Source organism: Panthera pardus, unplaced genomic scaffold (genome assembly GCF_024362965.1).
Source record: "Panthera pardus isolate Hobbes unplaced genomic scaffold, ASM2436296v1 HiC_scaffold_20, whole genome shotgun sequence".
Classification (NCBI taxonomy): Eukaryota; Metazoa; Chordata; class Mammalia; order Carnivora; family Felidae; genus Panthera; species Panthera pardus.
Genome location: NW_026526766.1, coordinates 2,025,928 through 2,043,536, shown reverse-complemented (window position 1 = coordinate 2,043,536; position 17,609 = coordinate 2,025,928). Strand labels below are relative to the sequence as shown.

At 52.3% G+C, this 17,609-nt stretch overlaps 1 protein-coding gene across 1 annotated transcript; it reads left to right on the top strand.

Moving 5' to 3' along the window:
* Window positions 1-2,206: 2,206 nt before the first annotated feature.
* On the top strand, window positions 2,207-9,633 carry LOC109257877 (putative serine protease 47). Its single transcript, XM_019434275.2, has 5 exons — window positions 2,207-2,450; window positions 3,261-3,423; window positions 4,699-4,976; window positions 6,428-6,594; window positions 9,127-9,633. Exons 1-5 carry the CDS (start codon window positions 2,249-2,251, stop codon window positions 9,439-9,441), a joined length of 1,125 nt encoding a protein of 374 aa, XP_019289820.2. The 5' UTR covers window positions 2,207-2,248; the 3' UTR covers window positions 9,442-9,633.
* The last annotated feature ends 7,976 nt before the right edge of the window (window positions 9,634-17,609 follow it).

The window sequence follows — 17,609 nt, the reverse complement described above, 5'->3', positions numbered from 1 at the left end:
TGCCCAGGCAGTGACTTCTGTGTCGCCGTGACCTTGGATGGACCTGCTGGCATCCTTGGCAGGTGTTTTCGAGTGTGGTCAGGCCTTATCGTCCTTCATCCTCAAGGCCAGTGGTCTGCAAACCCAAGACAAGTAGGTTAGTTCTACTGCAGACCAAGGACTCAGGTCAGCCAACAGGAGCACCTGAGCTCGAGGCCAGCTCCCTGCGAAGGCCGGTGGGAGTGCTATCACACTAAGCGAAAAAGCCAGATTGAAAGACAATATAGTATGTGATTCCATTTATATGATATGTCCAGAAAACATAAATTTAGAGGGACAAAAAGCCCACAGGTGGCTATCTAGAGCCAGCAATGAGAGAACATTAGCTGCAAATCTGGTGATTGCTTCACAATTCTCAAAGTTGACTGAAAATCATTCAATTGTCCCTTGTAATGTATGAAATTTATGGTATATAAACTATGTCCCCATAAAGCTGTTTAAAACGTGATTAAGAAATCTTGTAGTTATGTAATTTAGTGTTTCTATGGTTTAAATTCACCCTGTGCAGGGTACCTGGGTGGCTCAGTCGGTTAAGCGTCCAACTTCAGCTCAGGTCATGATCTTGTGGCTTGTGAGTTCGAGCCCCGCGTCGGGCTCTGTGCTGACAGCTCAGAGCCTGGAACCTGCTTCTGATTCTGTCTCCCTCTCTCTCTGCTCCTCCCCTGTTCTCTCTCTCTCTCTCACTCAAAAATTAATAAACATTAAAAAAAATTTTTTTTTAATTCACCCTATGCAGTCCTCAGTCTCTTACTGGCTCCTTTTTCTTTTTTGGCTCTTTTCTGTGTTTTGGTCTCTGATTTTGTTCTATGTGTTTTTTTCAATGATTTTATCCTCTCCCGTAGACTCAACTATCACCTCAAACCTCACAGTACTCTCTATCTCCAACCCCAAGGCACTTCCCCAAATCCTAAATTGGTACTTCCAAATGCCTATTGAACGAATCCAACTGTATATTCCACAGACACTCCGATCTTAACTCATTTAATATGGTCTTCATCATCACCTCACCTTCTCCATCAATCCTATATTCCCTTTTATAAAATTCATGAATTATTCTTCTAGTCTCTATATGAAATACACATTCTTCCTAACACCAGCTTAGGTAAACTGTGGTGTAGTTTGGGTAAGAACCCAAAAGGTGACTTTTTAAAATTTATTCAAGTATAATTTCTTAGCCAGTAAGTAAAGCTGGGTGCCCCTTGGCTTCTGTTTTCATTAAATAACAATAGTAGCTATTAAACTGAATTTCAGGGTCTACGGTGTGCAGCTCTAATCCCCCTCCTCTCTTGCCCCTAGACTCAGTGGTGAATAAAATAATTTCCCTGTGCACACAGAAAGTAAGTGTGAGCCGATAGGATCTTACTCCCAATACCAACAAATGCAGGACACTCCATCCTGGAGTAGACAATAATAAGCGTGTCTGAAATTTGGATGTTTTCCTCACACTGTGGAGAAATCACTGATTAACCAAGGTGTATGGGTCTTTATCCATCCCAGAAAATGTTTGCAATTTGATGATTGAAAATGACACACTGTAATGTTTCAACTCCCTTTTCTAGTTAACCAGTTAAATGAAGCATGTTTTCTTGCCTACAGATACTTTAAATTCCCTCTCCCATGAATTGCTTTCTCATACAGTTGCTATTTTCTTTTTTTAATTTTTTTTTTCAACGTTTTTTTATTTATTTGTGGGACAGAGAGAGACAGAGCATGAACGGGGGAGGGACAGAGAGAGAGGGAGACACAGAATCGGAAACAGGCTCCAGGCTCCGAGCCATCAGCCCAGAGCCCGACGCGGGGCTCGAACTCACGGACCGCGAGATCGTGACCTGGCTGAAGTCGGACGCTTAACCGACTGCGCCACCCAGGCGCCCCACAGTTGCTATTTTCTATGTGGTGTCTACTGTCTTTTCTCTTGGATTCATAGGAGCCCTTGATTGCACTGAGGTCCCGCCCTCCTGGGACCAGCTGGGCAGGAGGCCAAGAGGGGTGGGGTCAGGACCAGTTGTGGGGAGGAGTCCAGGCCTGAGTCAGGGCTCAGTGGGGTAGGGTCTGGGCAGGATTAGGGCCCAGGATTAGGAGGTGGGGGGGGGGGGGGGGGGCGGACAGGGGCAGGGCAGGGCCTGGGATAGGAGCGGCCAGGGATTGGCTGGCCTGGGGTCAGGGGTGGGGGTCAGGTCGGGTCAGGCTGGGGTCAGCGTCCCGGGTCATGGGAGAGGAGGGGCCGACCCCCCGTGGGCGAGGCTGGCTGGCGGCCCTGCTCCGGCTGCTGCTGCTGCTGCTGCTAGCCACGGGCATACGAGGATCTTGGCCAGTGGTCTCCCGCGTCCCTGCTCCAGCTCCAGTGGAGGCAGCGACTGAGGAGCCCGGGCGGCAGGCGGGTGGCGCGCAGCGGTTGGCGCTAGAAGCAGGTGCGTTGGACTGAGGCGTGTGGGCGGAGGGGGGGCTCCGGCCCCGGGAGGGGCTGGGGCGCGGCCACGGCCTTTTCTTCTCTCCGCCCCCTCGCAGGGCCCACTGTGGACCCACCTGGAGCCGGGCGGGTGGCAGGGCCTGACCCTGGGATGGGGGCTGGGAAGGGGAGGACTGCTGAGTGAGGCACACCCCTGGCCCTCCCCCGGTGTGAACCCCAGAACCGGGGCGTTCGTCACTAGACTGCTCCCTCTTCCTTAAGAAACAGCGTCCTGAGTCAGGGGAGTGGCCCTCCCGGGGTCACCCAGCACCACAGACTCCTTCCTGCCGTGAACCTCCCTCCCTGAGAGGCGGGGTGAGGTGGAGGGCACACAGGAAGCCCCCTGGAAGCATCACGGCCAGCAGGTCGGGTTAGGAACCCCTGAGACCTTCAGTTGTTCCATTTGCAGAGTGGGCGAGGAGGCGGAGGCTGCCAGTTGAAGGGAACACTGGCCCAGCCCCCCGCAGGTGCATTCAGGGACATCTGTCTCCCTGGGGATGCTGCTGTGGCCTCTCTTGGTCCTCCTTGCCTGGCCTCACCAGACCCCTGGGCCCTCATCCTGACCACAGGGCTTGCCGGCCTGTGCTCGGCTCTACTGTCCTCGACAGCAGCTGATGAAGGCAGGGTTCCGGGCGGCCCTGGCATTTTGGCCAGGCCCCTTGACCCTTGGCCTTGGTTTTTGCATCTGTGAAGCGGAGGAAGGCCTCTGTGGTAGCGTCACTTGGGGTCACCGGTGTCTCTATCGTAGACAGGGCAGGGTGTGTCTCCACAGTGTGCGGGAGGCCCAAGGTGACGGGGAAGATCTATGGTGGCCAGGATGTGCTGGCCGGCCAGTGGCCTTGGCAGGCCAGCCTGCTGTACCAGCACACACACATCTGCGGAGCTGTCCTCATCGACTCCCTCTGGCTGGTGTCTACTGCCCACTGCTTTCTCAAGTGAGTCCCCCCTCCTGGGTGCCAGCAGAGGGGCCAGTGGGGCAGCGGGATGCAAGGGGAAGAGGAGAAAAGGGGTGATGGGCGTCCAATGCGCTGGGCTTTGCTCTGGAGCAGCGTGTAGCCTCCAGACACGCGTCATTCCTGCCTTTGACCGGTGTCCCCTCCACCTGCATGTGCTCCCCACTCACCCCCTCTGTCCTCAGCCCCTGTGCCTGTCCCCCAGCACAGATTGGCAGTGTCTGTCCTGGCTGCCACGCGGTGTGGGCAGGCGCTCTGCCTCCTCAGATCAGGGCTTGTCCTCCGTGTCCCCACACTCCTCAGTGACAGACTGTAGGCAGGGACCCGGGACTACACACACAGCCAGCAGCCGGCTGATTTTTCTTATCATTTTTGCAGAACTGTGTGCCCAGGAGGAGGCGTGGCTGCCGGCACCCATATGCCAGGCTGCCTGGGTGGGAGGTGGGCTCCTCGACCTTGGAGGGTGCCTGGCTCGGCACTCAGCTTCTGAATAGATGAGAAGGGGTCTCAAGGGTGCAGCTGGGCATCACAGCCCAGGCCAGGGAGCTAGAGTTCGGGCACTGACTGGCTTTAAGGGCCCAGAGCCCTGTCAGCACCTACCCTGTTCCATAGCCCCTCTGTGCCATGGCGGGGGGTGTCAGTCCAGCGTGGGTGAGACGGGAGGGCCCCATGGACAAGAAGGGAGGTCAGGAGAGGTGCCAGCTGGCATGGGTGGAGCCAGAAGGGACGGGTTTGGGCACCGAGCGGGGGTAGGACTTTCCACCAGAAAGTCTGGCAGGGCTGGCAGGGCCGGATGTTTCATCACTCATGTTCCGGGGACAAGGCTCCTTTTCCTGCACTCATCCACTCATTTAACACATCTTTTGTGGATACTTATGAACAGGTGTGCACACAGCCCTCAGGCAGGAAGGTGTTTACAGGAAGAAGGGGCAGGAAAGATGTGGGGCCAAAGTTGGGCCGTGGGGAGCTTTGGGAAGGGTCAGGCCAGAGCTAGGCTTGAGCCAGGGTTCCTCTGTATAAGGTGGAAGGCCTTGATGCGAGGCCCCACCAAGGAGCCCTGAGCACAAGGAGTCCCCACGCTTCCAATTCAAGATGTGACAGGGAAGCCACACGTCTCAGGTCGGGGACAGCAGATCAGACAGCCCCAAGATGGTTGGGAAGAGGAGTCTCGTGCAGGCAGGGGCAGGGAGATGAGGGGCAGGGAGAGGGAGCTGACCCCGGGCTCGGAGACAGTGACGATGAGCTGCTCCCTGCCAGCAAATCCCAAGCCCCAGCAGACTACCAGGTTCTGTTGGGAAGCACACGGCTATACCAGCACGGCCAGCACACCCGGGAGATGTCTGTGAGCCGGATCATCGTGCACCCAGACTTTGAGAAGCTTCACCCCTTCGGGAGTGACATAACCATGCTGCAGCTGAACGTGCCTGTGAACTTCACCTCCTACATCGCCCCCGCCTGCCTCCCGAGCCCCGGCATGCAGCTGTCCAGCAACTTGTCCTGTTGGATAACCGGCTGGGGGATGCTCAGCGAGGACCGTGAGGGCGTGTGGGAGAGGCGGGGAGGGGCGGGGGTGAGAGAGGGAGGGAAGACGGGAGGCCAGGTTCAGCCCTAGGGGCCCCCCCTGGCAGGCGGGCACGGGACCTTGCGCCTCTGTGCCTCATTTCTAGAGGACTGGACCGTTTTCGTTCTAGTTCTGAAAAGTGTGCGATTCTAAAGCTTTAGAGTTCCTTAAGTCTGAGGGACTGTCCCAACCATAGGGCAACCTGGCCCCCAGCACTCTCTCTCTGTCTCTGTGTCTCTCTCTGTCTCTCACGCACGTGCACCCACACGCAGGCACAGAGGCTGGTTCTTCCTTGAGGGCGAGGACCATGTCTCACTTGTTTTAACATCCCCCCCACCCCCACCCCAGGCACCTGGCACGTGCTCCGCTATTGCCTCCCTGGTCTGACAGACCATCGCGTCTTGCCTGTGCCTCCAGACTGGTCTCCCAGCTCCCACCCTATGTGTCCTGTTTAGTGCCCACACAGCTGTCTGCTCACTTTAAATCGTGAATTGTGCCACTTCCCTGCTCAGCTCCCTGCGTGCTCTCACAGCTGTTTGGACTGTTAGAACAAGTCCAGAGTCCCTGCCTTGGCGGTCAGATGCTCCAGACCTTGGCCCCAGCCCTCCCTACATCCCCTGCACACCCCAAGTCAGCCACCAGCCTCCTTCCTGCCGTCCTCACCCCAGGGCCGGCTTCTCCACCTGCCTCTCTGCCCACTGGTGTTTGCGTGCAGGGGGCCACCCTGTCTTTACATCGATGACTCGGCCCCTCCTCTGCGGAGTTCCGCTTGCCCACGTGAGCTGAGAGGGGTTCCTCCTCCTGTTTTGTTTCCTTCACACTGCTTATCACTTCTCGAACAATCCCACCCACGTTCCTCACTTGCCCTGTGTCCCCACAATCCCGTCCATGTTCCTCACTCGCCCTGTGTCCCCAACAACAATGCCCCCTGTGTCAGTGGCGTCTACAGTAAGCCCAGCATGAGGACAGACGAATGGAGGGGTGAGTGCTGGTGGCTGTGTGGGGCGGCGTGGCTGGGAGAGGAGTGGCTGGTGGCTGGTGGGTATTGACGGAGGGATGGAGACAAGCATGAGAGGCGGGGTGGGTAGGCGGATGGGGGGAATCAGTGGATGGAAGGATGGGAGGAAGGGCAGTGACAGACGGGCGGACATGGTGTGTGACAGCGTAGGTGGGTGGGTCAGTGGTGGCCAAGGCCCTGAGAATGGCTGTGCTGGTGGGATTTGCCTTCTTTCTTTGTGGAGTGAGTGAGGTAGAGGGAATGGATGAGCGTGTGAACTGTTCAGGAAGTAGGAGAGGAGCCTGTTAGGGACGGATGGAAGACCGCAGCCGTGTTCGAGGCCCATCTGTGTTGAGCAACCCGCGTGTTTCGTGGTGGCCGGGGCTTCCCCACGGCGCACGCCACAGGCCCCCTTCCTATTCACACAGAACATCTGCACTCGCCCTTCCATCTCCAGGAGGGTAAGGTGAGCCTCATTGAGAACAAGTTCTGTAACATCTTATACAGACGAAAACTTAGCAACAGCAAGACCTACTCAGTGCAGGAGGAGATGCTGTGTGCTGGTGATTTCTCGACAGGAAAGGCCACCTGCCACGTGAGTTTCTGTTCTTCCCTTGCCTGTTTGCCTCAGTTTCCCCAGTGGGCCTGTGTTGCTTCTGCTCTGTGGAGACCTGTGGGCCTTCCTGGCTCCCCGTCCCCAGCAGTGTCCCCTGGCTCACCCCTTCCTAAGCCACATGAGGGCATCTGCTGGCAGGACCTCCAAACAGCATCTGTTGTTAGCACATTTCAAGCTTTTCCCTCCAGTGTAACACGCACACAGAGGCATATATGATTGCCAAGAGCAGCAGGTGAATCTTCCTATCCTGACACATGTGACCGACTCCCCACGGCCCAGCCCACTCTAACACCCGAGGGGGCCCCAGCCGCCACCTCTAACACCTTACGATGGCTTCTGAACCCTCCCTCCGTGGGGCTCATTTGCAGCTGGCAGCCGGCGTCTCGGTGCTCCGTGTGTGCGTTTCCTCTGCCCTGTCTGCGCGTAGGGCGCGTGCCGTCGTGCGCATTCAGTCCTGTTGTTGGGTCCACTGTCAAGGAGTATTTTGGGAGCTTTCGGGTTTTCCACTCCATTCACTTCCAAGTGTCTCATCCGCTTTATATCCTCTTTCTATTCACAGCAGCCCACGAGTAGAATCGTTGGATTGTGTGCACACCCAGCTTTGGCAGAAGTTAGGGGATGTGGTGCCCCTGCCCCACCACTTTGAGCAGCGGATGAGTTTATATTCTTGCCAATACTTAGCGCTCTCTGTCTTTGCTCCTTTTGGTGTGTGTGCATCGTGGTATCTTACTGTGATTTAATTTGTGTTTTCCAGATGACGGATTAAGTTAAATAAACTGTCCCGTATTTGTTGTCGCCAGATACCTTCTTCAGTAGAGTTTCCCTTCTGGTTTTACCCCCGGCACTTTTCTGTTGGGCTGTCTGTCTTTTTATTTCAGGAGCTCCTTATAATTTTGTATTTTCTGGGTGTGTGTCTGCCATGGGGCACAACCCAATGGATTGTGAAGATTTCTTTCCACTCTCTGCGATGCCCCATCCTGCAGGTGGGCAAGCAGGCCCAGAGAGGGAATGTGACCAGCCCTACATAAGGCAGCCCACGCCTGCTCTGCCAGCATCCTGACTCCAAGCCCACCCAGCCTCCAAGCACACTGTCAGGCCCCAGCCTTAAGAGCTGATGTCTGTGCACCTGCCTCCTGCATGGAAGGCACCGAGGATTGGGGGAGGGGAGGGTCTGGAGTCAGAGACACGGCTCTGCCATGTGTCCCTGCCCTGGGACCTCGGGTGGCACCTTTGAGCCTGCATGGGATTCTGAGGCCTCCTCCATGGGGTTGTTGAAAGGATGCTATAGTGGTCTGAGTGCTGTCCCCCAAATTCACGTCTATTTGGAACCTTAGAATGTAACCTTACTGGGAACTGTGTAGGGTCTTTGCAGATGTGATTAGAGTCTCAAGATGAGACCATTCTGGATTTGGAGGGACCCTAAATCCCAAGTCCTGGCGTTGCTAAAAGATCTAGGGAAAGGCACAGAAACACCTGTTCTCAGACTCTGACTCCAGAACTTTGAGGGTAAGTGTCCGCTGTGGTCATGTGTGATGGCAGCCCGAGGAAACATGGGCAGGAGGCATGAGGTGGGCCTGCCATGGGGAGGCCTCACTGGCAGTTGCTCTCATTATTGTCCGGGGAGCTGCTGAGTCACAGCAGGAAGCTCAGCCATCCACCTCCTGGTAGGACGTAGGTCTGGTTTCTTGGTTCCCAGGCCACAGATGATGGTATGGACTTTCTGACCCAACCTCCTCACAGGTCTCAGCCCCTGAGTCCCCACACGGTTGTCACCAAAGATCTCCCTTCCAGCCTTGCCCCCCACCTGCCTTCTCCTGTGGAGTTTAGAGCCGATGCCCTTTGTCGGCCTGCCTGCTGGACATCCATGGTGCCCTTGACCCCACTCCCCCTCTGGGGACCCCCAGGCTGAGGACATCACGGAGCTGGACACCTGGTAGCCTTCCAGCCACCATAGCCTGTCCATGACATTCCATCTGGTCCAGTGTGGGCACAGGAAACAGCTCTAGGGAGCGGGGGACACTGCAGAATGGCTCAGGACTCAGATTGTGGGGCAGGTGGACCTGCTCTGGTCTCTGTCTGTCACTTACCGGTGCTGTGACCACAGCCAATTTCCTCACTCATGAAGTGGGGGGTGCTACCAGCCTCCCCTTCATAAGGCTTCTGTAGGGAATTCAGTGCGGTGTCTGGTCTGTGGTAACAAGTGTTGGCCTTCGTTCTCCTGCTGGGTCTGCCTCCCCTGATCTGGGCTCTGTTTGTTCCTCTGGGCCACCCGCCCTTCCTGGGGTGCAGGGGCAGAGGGCAGAGTCCACGTGATGACGGATTTAGATCTGTGATTGTCCTCAGGGTCAGTTGGGAGCACCCTGAAGTGCATTTCCAGGGCCCGCCCGTGTCACCTTGATGTGTCCATAGCTCGATGCTGGTCTGGACTTTCATAGACCCAGGGGCACCCCTGCCACCTAGTGTTCTTAGACCCTGCTCGGTCACCTGCACTAACTCCCCTCTCTTTCCTAGGGCGATTCCGGGGGGCCCCTCGTCTGCAACCTCCTCAGTGCGTGGGTTCTGGTGGGGCTGGCCAGCTGGGGCTTGGACTGCCGGCACCCTGTCTACCCCAGCGTCTTCACCAGGGTTGACTGCTTCACCGACTGGATCGACAAGATCCAGAGGCTCACACCTCCCCCTGATCCCACGTCTGCTCCTCAGACGCAGTTTCCAGATCAGCCTTGGCGGACGGCTGGCTCGTCCGGGCACAGCACAACCCTCATGTCTCCCCAGACCTGGTTCCTGCTGCTGTTCGTGCTCAGGGGCCCGCAGCAGGCCCTGTGGTGACCCTCCGAGCCCCTCTGTCCTGCTCTCTGCCTCAGGCCCCAGTCTGCTTGCTGGAACCTTCCACACCTCCCCTTCCCCAGCCCCACTGGCTCTCAGTGGTTCCTTCTCCTGGACTCTCCTGTCCATCAGCTGCCATCCCCCAAGCCAAGCCTGAAACAAAACAAAACAAAAACAAGTAAAAGACTCATCTCACTCCTGTCTTGGGACCCCATTGCCCCTCCTTCCCTTGAGGTAAGTCAGCTGGCTCCCTGTGCAAGGAAAAGGGACTCATCAGGGAGACTGTCCCAGGAGGGAGCCAGGGCTGCCAGCTGGGAAGAGAGCAGACCGTCTCCACTCAGACCCTGCTCCTGCCTCAGGGACCATGCAGGCCTTCAGAGGAAGTGTGTCGGTCAGCACAGGCTGCATAACAAACATCAGAGCCCACGCAGCTTCAACAGCAGGAATTTATCATCTCCCAGTCCTGGAGGCTGCAAGTCCAAGATCCAGGTGTGGGCAGGGTTGGTTTCCCCTGAGGCCTCTCTCCTGCCATGTAGATGCTGTCTTCCCCCAGTGTTCTCATGGGGTCATCACTCTGTGTGTGTCTGTGTCCTGATCTCCTCTTCTTCACAGGGACACTGGTCATTTGGGATTAGGGCCAACCTAGTGGCCTCATGTTAATCACCTCTGTAAAGATCTTATCTCCAAATGCAGCCAGATTCTGAGGCACTGGGAGTTAGGTCTCCAATATATAAATTTGGGGGAACACAATTCAACCCAAATTTGAAGTAAGACATTTCACTAGATGTCTACACTGCAAGGGAACAAGAGTTTCCCCAAAGTAGAGAAACACCATTCAAGAGGTTTGGAGGAGGGAGGACAGACTCCCCATGGAGGTGGACAAAAGTTCCCAGAGTGCAGGATGACTCTGCACTGAGTTGGACTGGGGTGCATGACCCAGGCCATACTGTGGCCACCAGTATAGAGGGCTCTCAGACATGGAGGGTCTATGAGAGTGAGTCAGAAGCAGAGGAGGCTGGATGCCAGGCTGAGAGTCAAAGTTCAGGCCGGCAGTCTTCAGACCTCTGTTCCTAGAGCTGACTGCCAGCACCTTCCTCACCTGTCCTCACAGCCCCACTCTCCCCAGTCTGAAGGGGCCCAAGTCCATTGAAACTGCTCCCTGCTTCCCACAAGCCAGTCTGCCTGAGGTGTCCACACACCTTCAGCAGCTGGATCCTGGTGTCACCTTTTATGCTTAGCTGACCCAGGACATAGTGGCCTGGCAATATGCCTTGAAGCAATGTTCTAGGGCATCCTTCCTGGCAGTGTGCCTGACAAAGGCCCTTGTGCAGCCAGCATAGCCCCAGCCGCACAGTGCACCCACTCCAGCCCCCAGACCCACAATAAGGTGGGAAAGCTCCTATCTGGTGCATGTCCAGTACAGACCAAGTGGCATTTGGAGGGTTCAGTGCAAATTCTTTCCAATTCTGGCATTGCTTAAATATCCTGGATCCTTGTTGGCAGGTGGGCACAAGTGGACTCACATGCCTATTAACCCTGGGTTCTCACTGATGCAGGAGGCCCCTTCCAGGATGATCTTTGGAGGCTTCAGGAAAGTGTCTTCTGGGGCACCTGGGAGGCTCAGTCGGATGAGCATCTGAATCTTGATTTCGGCTCAGGTCATGATCTCATGGTTCATGGGATCAAGCCCCGCGTTGGGCTCTGCACTGACAGCATGAAGCCTGCTTGGGATTCTCTCTCCTTCTCTCTCTCTCTCTCCCCCTCTTTCTCTCCCCCTCTAAGTAAATAATAAACTTTAAAGTGTCTTCCCAGGGCTCACATCCCTGCCCAGGCCATCCCTCTGGCTGGAGCCCCACTAGTGCAGTGCCCTATGCCTGGCCATGTGCCCGCCAGCAGCTCAGCTGTCTATGGAAGGGGAAAGAGGATGCCTTCCCTTGGTGGTAGATTCACTTATGGGGCCCCGGGCAGGGCTGCTCAGGCCCCTGGATGCCAGTGAGTTACTGAGATGGCACGCGGTTGACGCACACTCTCACAAGCTCAGGGCAGCTCAGGCAGCTGAGCTGGAGCGTCAGCTGCTCTTCTGGTCCTAAACTATCCTGCAAGCATGGCAGCCACAGCTGGCTGTGCTCTGGAGCCTGCCTGCTGCTGCAGCTAGGGGATTCCCTGCCCCTCCCGAGGTTCTCAGACCTCTGATGGAGGCATCCCACACATACCTCACCCACATGACAGAACAACCAGCTTTCAGCTGCAACCCAACCAGTTTCCCCATCACTTGCAACCAGCTCAGTGCTCAGTGCTAGCCTGCTTTAGCTTCCTTCTAAAGATGAAATGAAGCCCTGTAGGGTTCTGCAGCAGATGTAGAGATGGCACAGGCCGTAAGCAGTGGAACAAGGGCTCGAACCTACATCTCTCTCCCCAAGAGCTGGAGCCCCTTGTTATTCTGGCTCCAACAGGCTGCAAGTAGATGACCGTTACCCTGCCTGCCCTCCCCTCAGACATCAGGGAAAGGCTTACTCCACTTGTCCCGAGAGTGAGTTCCAGATACCCACTCCTGAGTAGGCAGACTAAGGGAGAGGTGGAGGAAAGGGGCCAAGCCAAGGGGCCGGTGAGTCTGGGAGCAGGGCCTGGAGGGGCACTGGGGCTGTCAGTGGAGAGCGGGACTAGGAAGGTCTGCCATCAGGGACTCCTTGCCCTGCTAGATGGGGCACTGGCACGGGCTGCCAGCTGTCATTGCCAAGTCAACCCCAGACAAGCTACAGAACTGAAAACAAACTAACAAGAATCAATTAGAGGCTTTCTGTTTCCAGTCTGGAGTACAAGGAGCTTGGAAGCCATTACTCCCATCCACAAAACACAAAAAAAAATTGAACAAATTAAAAATCAACAGCTTTTCTTAGACCCAGCAGAGAATTGAGGTCACAGGGCAAACCTCAGCATCCTGGCTTGCCTGAGTGTGGCCAGCTTGGACAGCCAGCTGTGCTGTGTAGAAGCTTTTTATTTTGACGTGATCCCAATAGTTCATTTTTGCTTTTGTTTCCCTTGCCTCTGGAGATGAGTTGAGTAAGAAGTTGCTATGGCCAAGGTCAAAGGTTCTTCCCTGAAGAACATGGATGCAAAAATCCTCAACAAGATATTAGCCAACCAGATCCAACAATACATTAAAAAATTATTCACAACCAAGCAAGATTTATATCTGGGATGCAGGGCTGGTTCAATATCTGCAAAATCAGTGTGACTCATCACATCAATAAAAGAAAGGACAAGAACCATATGATCCTCTCAATAGCCACAGAGAAAGCATTTGACAAATACAGCATCCTTTCTTGGTAAAAATCCTTAAGAAAGTAGGGATAGAAGGATCATACCTCGAGATTATAAAAGCTATGTATGAATGACCCAACACTAATATCATTCTCAATGGGGAAAAACTGAGAGCTTTCCCCCTAAGGTCAGGAACAAGACAGGGATGTCCACTCTTGCCACTGTTATTCAACATAGTATTGGAAGTCTTAGCCTCTGCAATCAGACAACACAAAGAAATAAAAGACATCCAAATCAGCCAGGAAGAGGTCAAACTTTCACTCTTCGCAGATGACATGATACTCTATATGGAAAACCCTGAAGATTCCACCAAAAAACGCTAGAACTGATCCATTGTAAGGGTAGGGCTAACCTGTAGCCTTAAGAAATAACAGCTTTGTTTTAACACTATAGGTTAAGGGATAACAGCCTTATCCTATCAATCAAGGGATGGATTAGCGCTTGATTGGATTGGGGCAAGGGCCTGTTTGAACTGTTTCCACCTGGGAACTATTCCTTTGTTCTGTTCCCAGGTGATAATAAGATGATGTGGTTGGCTATAAAAACTCTGTACCTCGGTTCGAGACTGCACTCTGGTCAAGAGTGTCAGTCCCAATCGGTTGGTTTGCCTTGCCTCTCATTGCAATAAACTTTGTTGTGACTGTCACTGGTGCCCGTAGCATTCTGTTTCAGGAGTCATGTGGATGCAACACCATGAATTCAGCAAAGTTGCAGGATATAAAATCAATGCACGGAAATCGGTTGCATTCCTAAACACCAACAATGAGGCAACAGAAAAAGAAATCAAGGAATTGATCCCATTACAATTGCACCAAAAACCATAAAATACCTAGGAATAAATCTAATCAAAGAGGTGAAAAATCTATACACTGAAAATTATAGAAAGCTTATGAAAGAAATTGAACAAGACACAAAAACATGGAAAAATATTCCCTGCGGAGGCGGCACCTCCCTCCTGTGTTTTATCTCAGATGCGGCTGTGTTTTCCGACCCCTCATTTCTGAGGGACTGCGGCTTTCACCCGTTCTGACCCTCTGTGAGAGGGTCTTACCAAGCAATGGCCAGGTGCCAGCTGTACCCAGGAACGTTCGAGGGTCCGTGCTGTTGCTGATGACTAGAGACTGTGGCTGGGTGCCAGCCCGCCCCAGAAAAAGTTTACACAATCGCGTAGCAGCAGCGTTTCAGGGATTATGGAAAATCACAACACACATCTGGCACCAGGCTTCACCCTTAATGACCTTGTTGCAGCACCAGCAAATGTGGTTGTTCTCCCGGGTCCACTGGGGCCTTGTCTTTGGGGGAGCCACACAGCCTCTACCAGGTGTCCTCCCGGCAGGGGAACCACCTCTCCTCATCTGGCCCGAAGACCCCCGGACTTCACTCTGCTCCTGGGGATTCGCCCTTCTCACCAGAGCACCACCAGGTATCGAGCTGTGGTGTTTCAGACTCTGTGCTCCTCCTGTTTATAGAGTCTCAATGGAATTTCAACCCTCTCCTTTCTTCCTGTCTCCCTTTTTAGTTCAGTTCCTACAGCTGTTTATACTTTTCCACTTTCTCTCCAGCTATTTTTTTGGGGGGTTGCTTTTCCCATACTCTCCCCCATCTCCATCCTCTCTGCAAGGAAAAACAGCTTCCTGCCCTCTGTGGCTTCTCTCTCCCCCAGTTCACCTCTCCGTGCCATGTACCTGCTGAATTCTGTGGTTCAGGTTGTGCAGATTGTTGTGTTAATCCTCAAATCAGTTTTCTAGGTGTGCAGGATGGTTTAGTGTTGATCTGGCTGTATTTCATGGATGGGAGACGCAAAAAAACTTCCATGCTGTTCTGCCATCTTGGCTCCTCCCTCTTTGGATTTTCTATGTAACGAGTGATGTCATCTACGAATATGGATAGTAATATTTCTTTCTTTCTAATCTGTTTGTCTTTATTTCTTTTTCTTGCCATACTTCACTGGCTAGTACCCACAGTACTAAGTTGAAACGGAGAGATGAATGAGCATTCTGGTCTTGTTTTTGAGTTTAAAGGAAAAACATCCATTCTTTCACCATTAACTATGATGTTATCTGTAGAGTTTTTGTAGCTAGGTTGAGGGAATGCCCTTCTATTCCAAGTTTTCTGAGAGTTTCTAACATGAATGTGTCTTGATTTTTGTCAAATGCTTTTTCTGGATTAACTGGTGTGACCATGTGGGTTTTCTTCTTTAGATTCTTAATATGGTAGATTACATTGATGGTTTAAATATTAAACCAGGCTTGCATTCCTAGAAAAAACACCATTTAGTCATAGTGTATTATTTCCTTTCTTCTTCGTGTATTGGCTTTATTTTCTATTTTTGTCTGGTTTCTTTCGGTGGAAGCTTAGATTTTTGAGACCTTCCTTCTTTTCTAGTATGAGCGTTTAGTGCCATTTGTTTCTCTCTTAGCAATGTTTTATCTGGATTCTACCACATTTTTTAAAAAGGTTATTTATTTTGTGAGAGAGGCAGGGGGAGAGTGTGCACACGTGCACAAGCCAGTGGGGGATGGGCAGAGAGAGAGGGTGCTAGTGGGGGAGGGGTAAAGAGAGAGGGAGAGAGAGAATCTCAAGTGGGCTCTGTTCTATCATCAGGGCTGGATCTCAAGAAATGTGAGATCATGACCTGGGCCAAAATCAAAAGTCAGACACTTAACCTACTGAGCTACGCAGGTGCCCCTGGATCCTACCACATTTTATATGTTGTATTTGCATTTTCATTTAGTTCTGTGTATTTAAAAAATTTCCTTAAGGTCTTTGTCTTAACCGTGAATTACTGAGCAGTGTGCATCCTAATTTTCAAATATTTGGAGACTTTCTTCTTCTCATTGTCATTTTTATGTTATTTAAAGCTTATAGTTTGGACCCAGTAGAGTAAAATGCAATTGTTTTTATTTTAGTTACTTTATATGGATTCTTCAAATATCATTGGAGTGAACTTTTCAAACATTAATTTTGCATAGTAGTTCTCAGTCTTTGGTACTTGTTAGAGTAATCATAGGGAATGCCCTGAAATATAAATCTCAGACTGCTGGAGTCGCGTTTATTAGGGGAATAGTGGGAGTTTGTGAGCCCCTGTTGCACTTGCTCTCTGGGCCAGCACACGGGGATCCTAAGGGATCCAGGATCCAGGATCCAGGAGAGGCTCCTGTGTGTGTAGGGACTAGAACTAGCACCTGATACCCAGGACCCAGGCCCAGCCCCTCCCATCTAGCAAGTGCTCAGGGGGAGGAGGCAGCAGCCTCTTCCTTGCTGGTCAGTGTCTGATTCTGAACTTGTGGTTGCAGCTGTGACGCTCAGGCTGAGCCACCAGGCAGCGCTTACCAGCTTTGATCCTGTGGGCTTGGCTATGGGCAGTGTCCATGAAACTTTAAGGAAGGCCAGTCTGCAGGGAAGCGTCTTGGACAGGTTAACCCTGTGTTCTTGCCATGTCAACAGTCAACATATTCATCATGGCCCCCGACTATCCCCATCCAGATAAAGGCACAGCTTCTCATGAGGTTGCCAATCTTTTATTTTTCAAATATCATCAATGTCATTTCATAACAGAAAGGACATCCTAACCCCAATTAACCAGGAAGCACATCTCACAAAAGTTAAGCAGGTTTTCCCTAAAACAAGACTTTTAGTGACTTCTGTGGACCATCCTCTTTTTATCCAATTGTGGAAAGTCCATGCTGGAGAAGGCCTCAGCCGTTGTGTGCTGCCAGGAGTTTCTATGAAAGCAGGAAGCTGGCACCTTCAGTGGCTGCCTGGGCAGTGGAGGTGAAGGGACAGCATGTGCCAGGTCTGTGCTCTCAATGAGGCTGTCCTCTGCCTGTGTCCCTTTGTGTTCCTGCCTTCTGAGGAATGATGGCAGTGCCAGGGACACTACCCAGCTTCCCACTGAGTTACTGTAGAATTGCTCCTGCCCGACTGGAATGTCACCTACAGGCAAGAGGGCCCCAACCCTTCCTGGAACACATCGATCCTGGCCCACCGCTTAACAACCCCCTTCAAACAGAGCCACTTGAGCAGCATGTTGGTAAAAGTTGTTGTCAGGATATGCAGTCTGTGACTTGGAAAATGCTGACTCCTTGCCCTGCTCTTGGAGAAACGTGACATTTTGTAGGAAGAACTCAGCCCAGGGAGACCCAGAGTCTCATTGACTGTCAAGTCTGTTTCTTCAACCAATGCTTTCATTCCTGGTTGGGGATAGTGAAGGTGGATAGTTACTGCCTTCACTGTGATGGCCTTTTGCTGGCATCACTGGCCAAGTTTGCCTTGGTCAATATTATGTACAGAAGTTTGCCCAGAATCTGCCTGTCTCTCAATCAGGCCGCAGCCATGCTGCCCCTGGGATGAGGCATCTCCTCTGTACACCCTGAACACAGTGGTTACTTCCCTGATTATATGACTGTGTCAGCCATGTAAACTATTATTTCTTGATGTTCTTTGTAACTTTCAATTCTGGAGAAATTGAAATCCTTTTTGTGGATTACAGAACAGTAGGGGCACATCTTGTCTAACTAACCCAGTCCCTTTAAAGTCCTTGCCCTCCAAATCCCCAGAAGCGCATTTCCACTCAGTCAAGCTAGCCTGAGAATCAGTGCAGTAGGCCCCTCCCTCAGAAGACCAGTGCACTATCATCAAGTCTATGATCATAATGTTGCAAAACTTCAGCTCTAGGGGAAATAGGATCTAACTTCCTTTCTTACTTTTATTCTTTATTTCTTATAATGTTTTTCATTTATTTGCCTATTTTTATCAATTCTTTTTTTACTTTTTACTATTATTATTTTTTATTTTTATATATACACTTATATATATTCTTTTTGTAATTTTTATTTTATTGTTTTATT

Coding starts and splice junctions, on each gene's coding strand:
- LOC109257877 (XM_019434275.2), top strand. CDS start 2,249: ATGGGAGAGGAGGGGCCGACCCCCCGTGGGCGAGGCTGGCTGGCGGCC. Junction 2,451..3,260: donor GCGGTTGGCGCTAGAAGCAG/GTGCGTTGGACT, acceptor GTGTCTCCACAG/TGTGCGGGAGGCCCAAGGTG. Junction 6,595..9,126: donor CAGGAAAGGCCACCTGCCAC/GTGAGTTTCTGT, acceptor TCTCTTTCCTAG/GGCGATTCCGGGGGGCCCCT.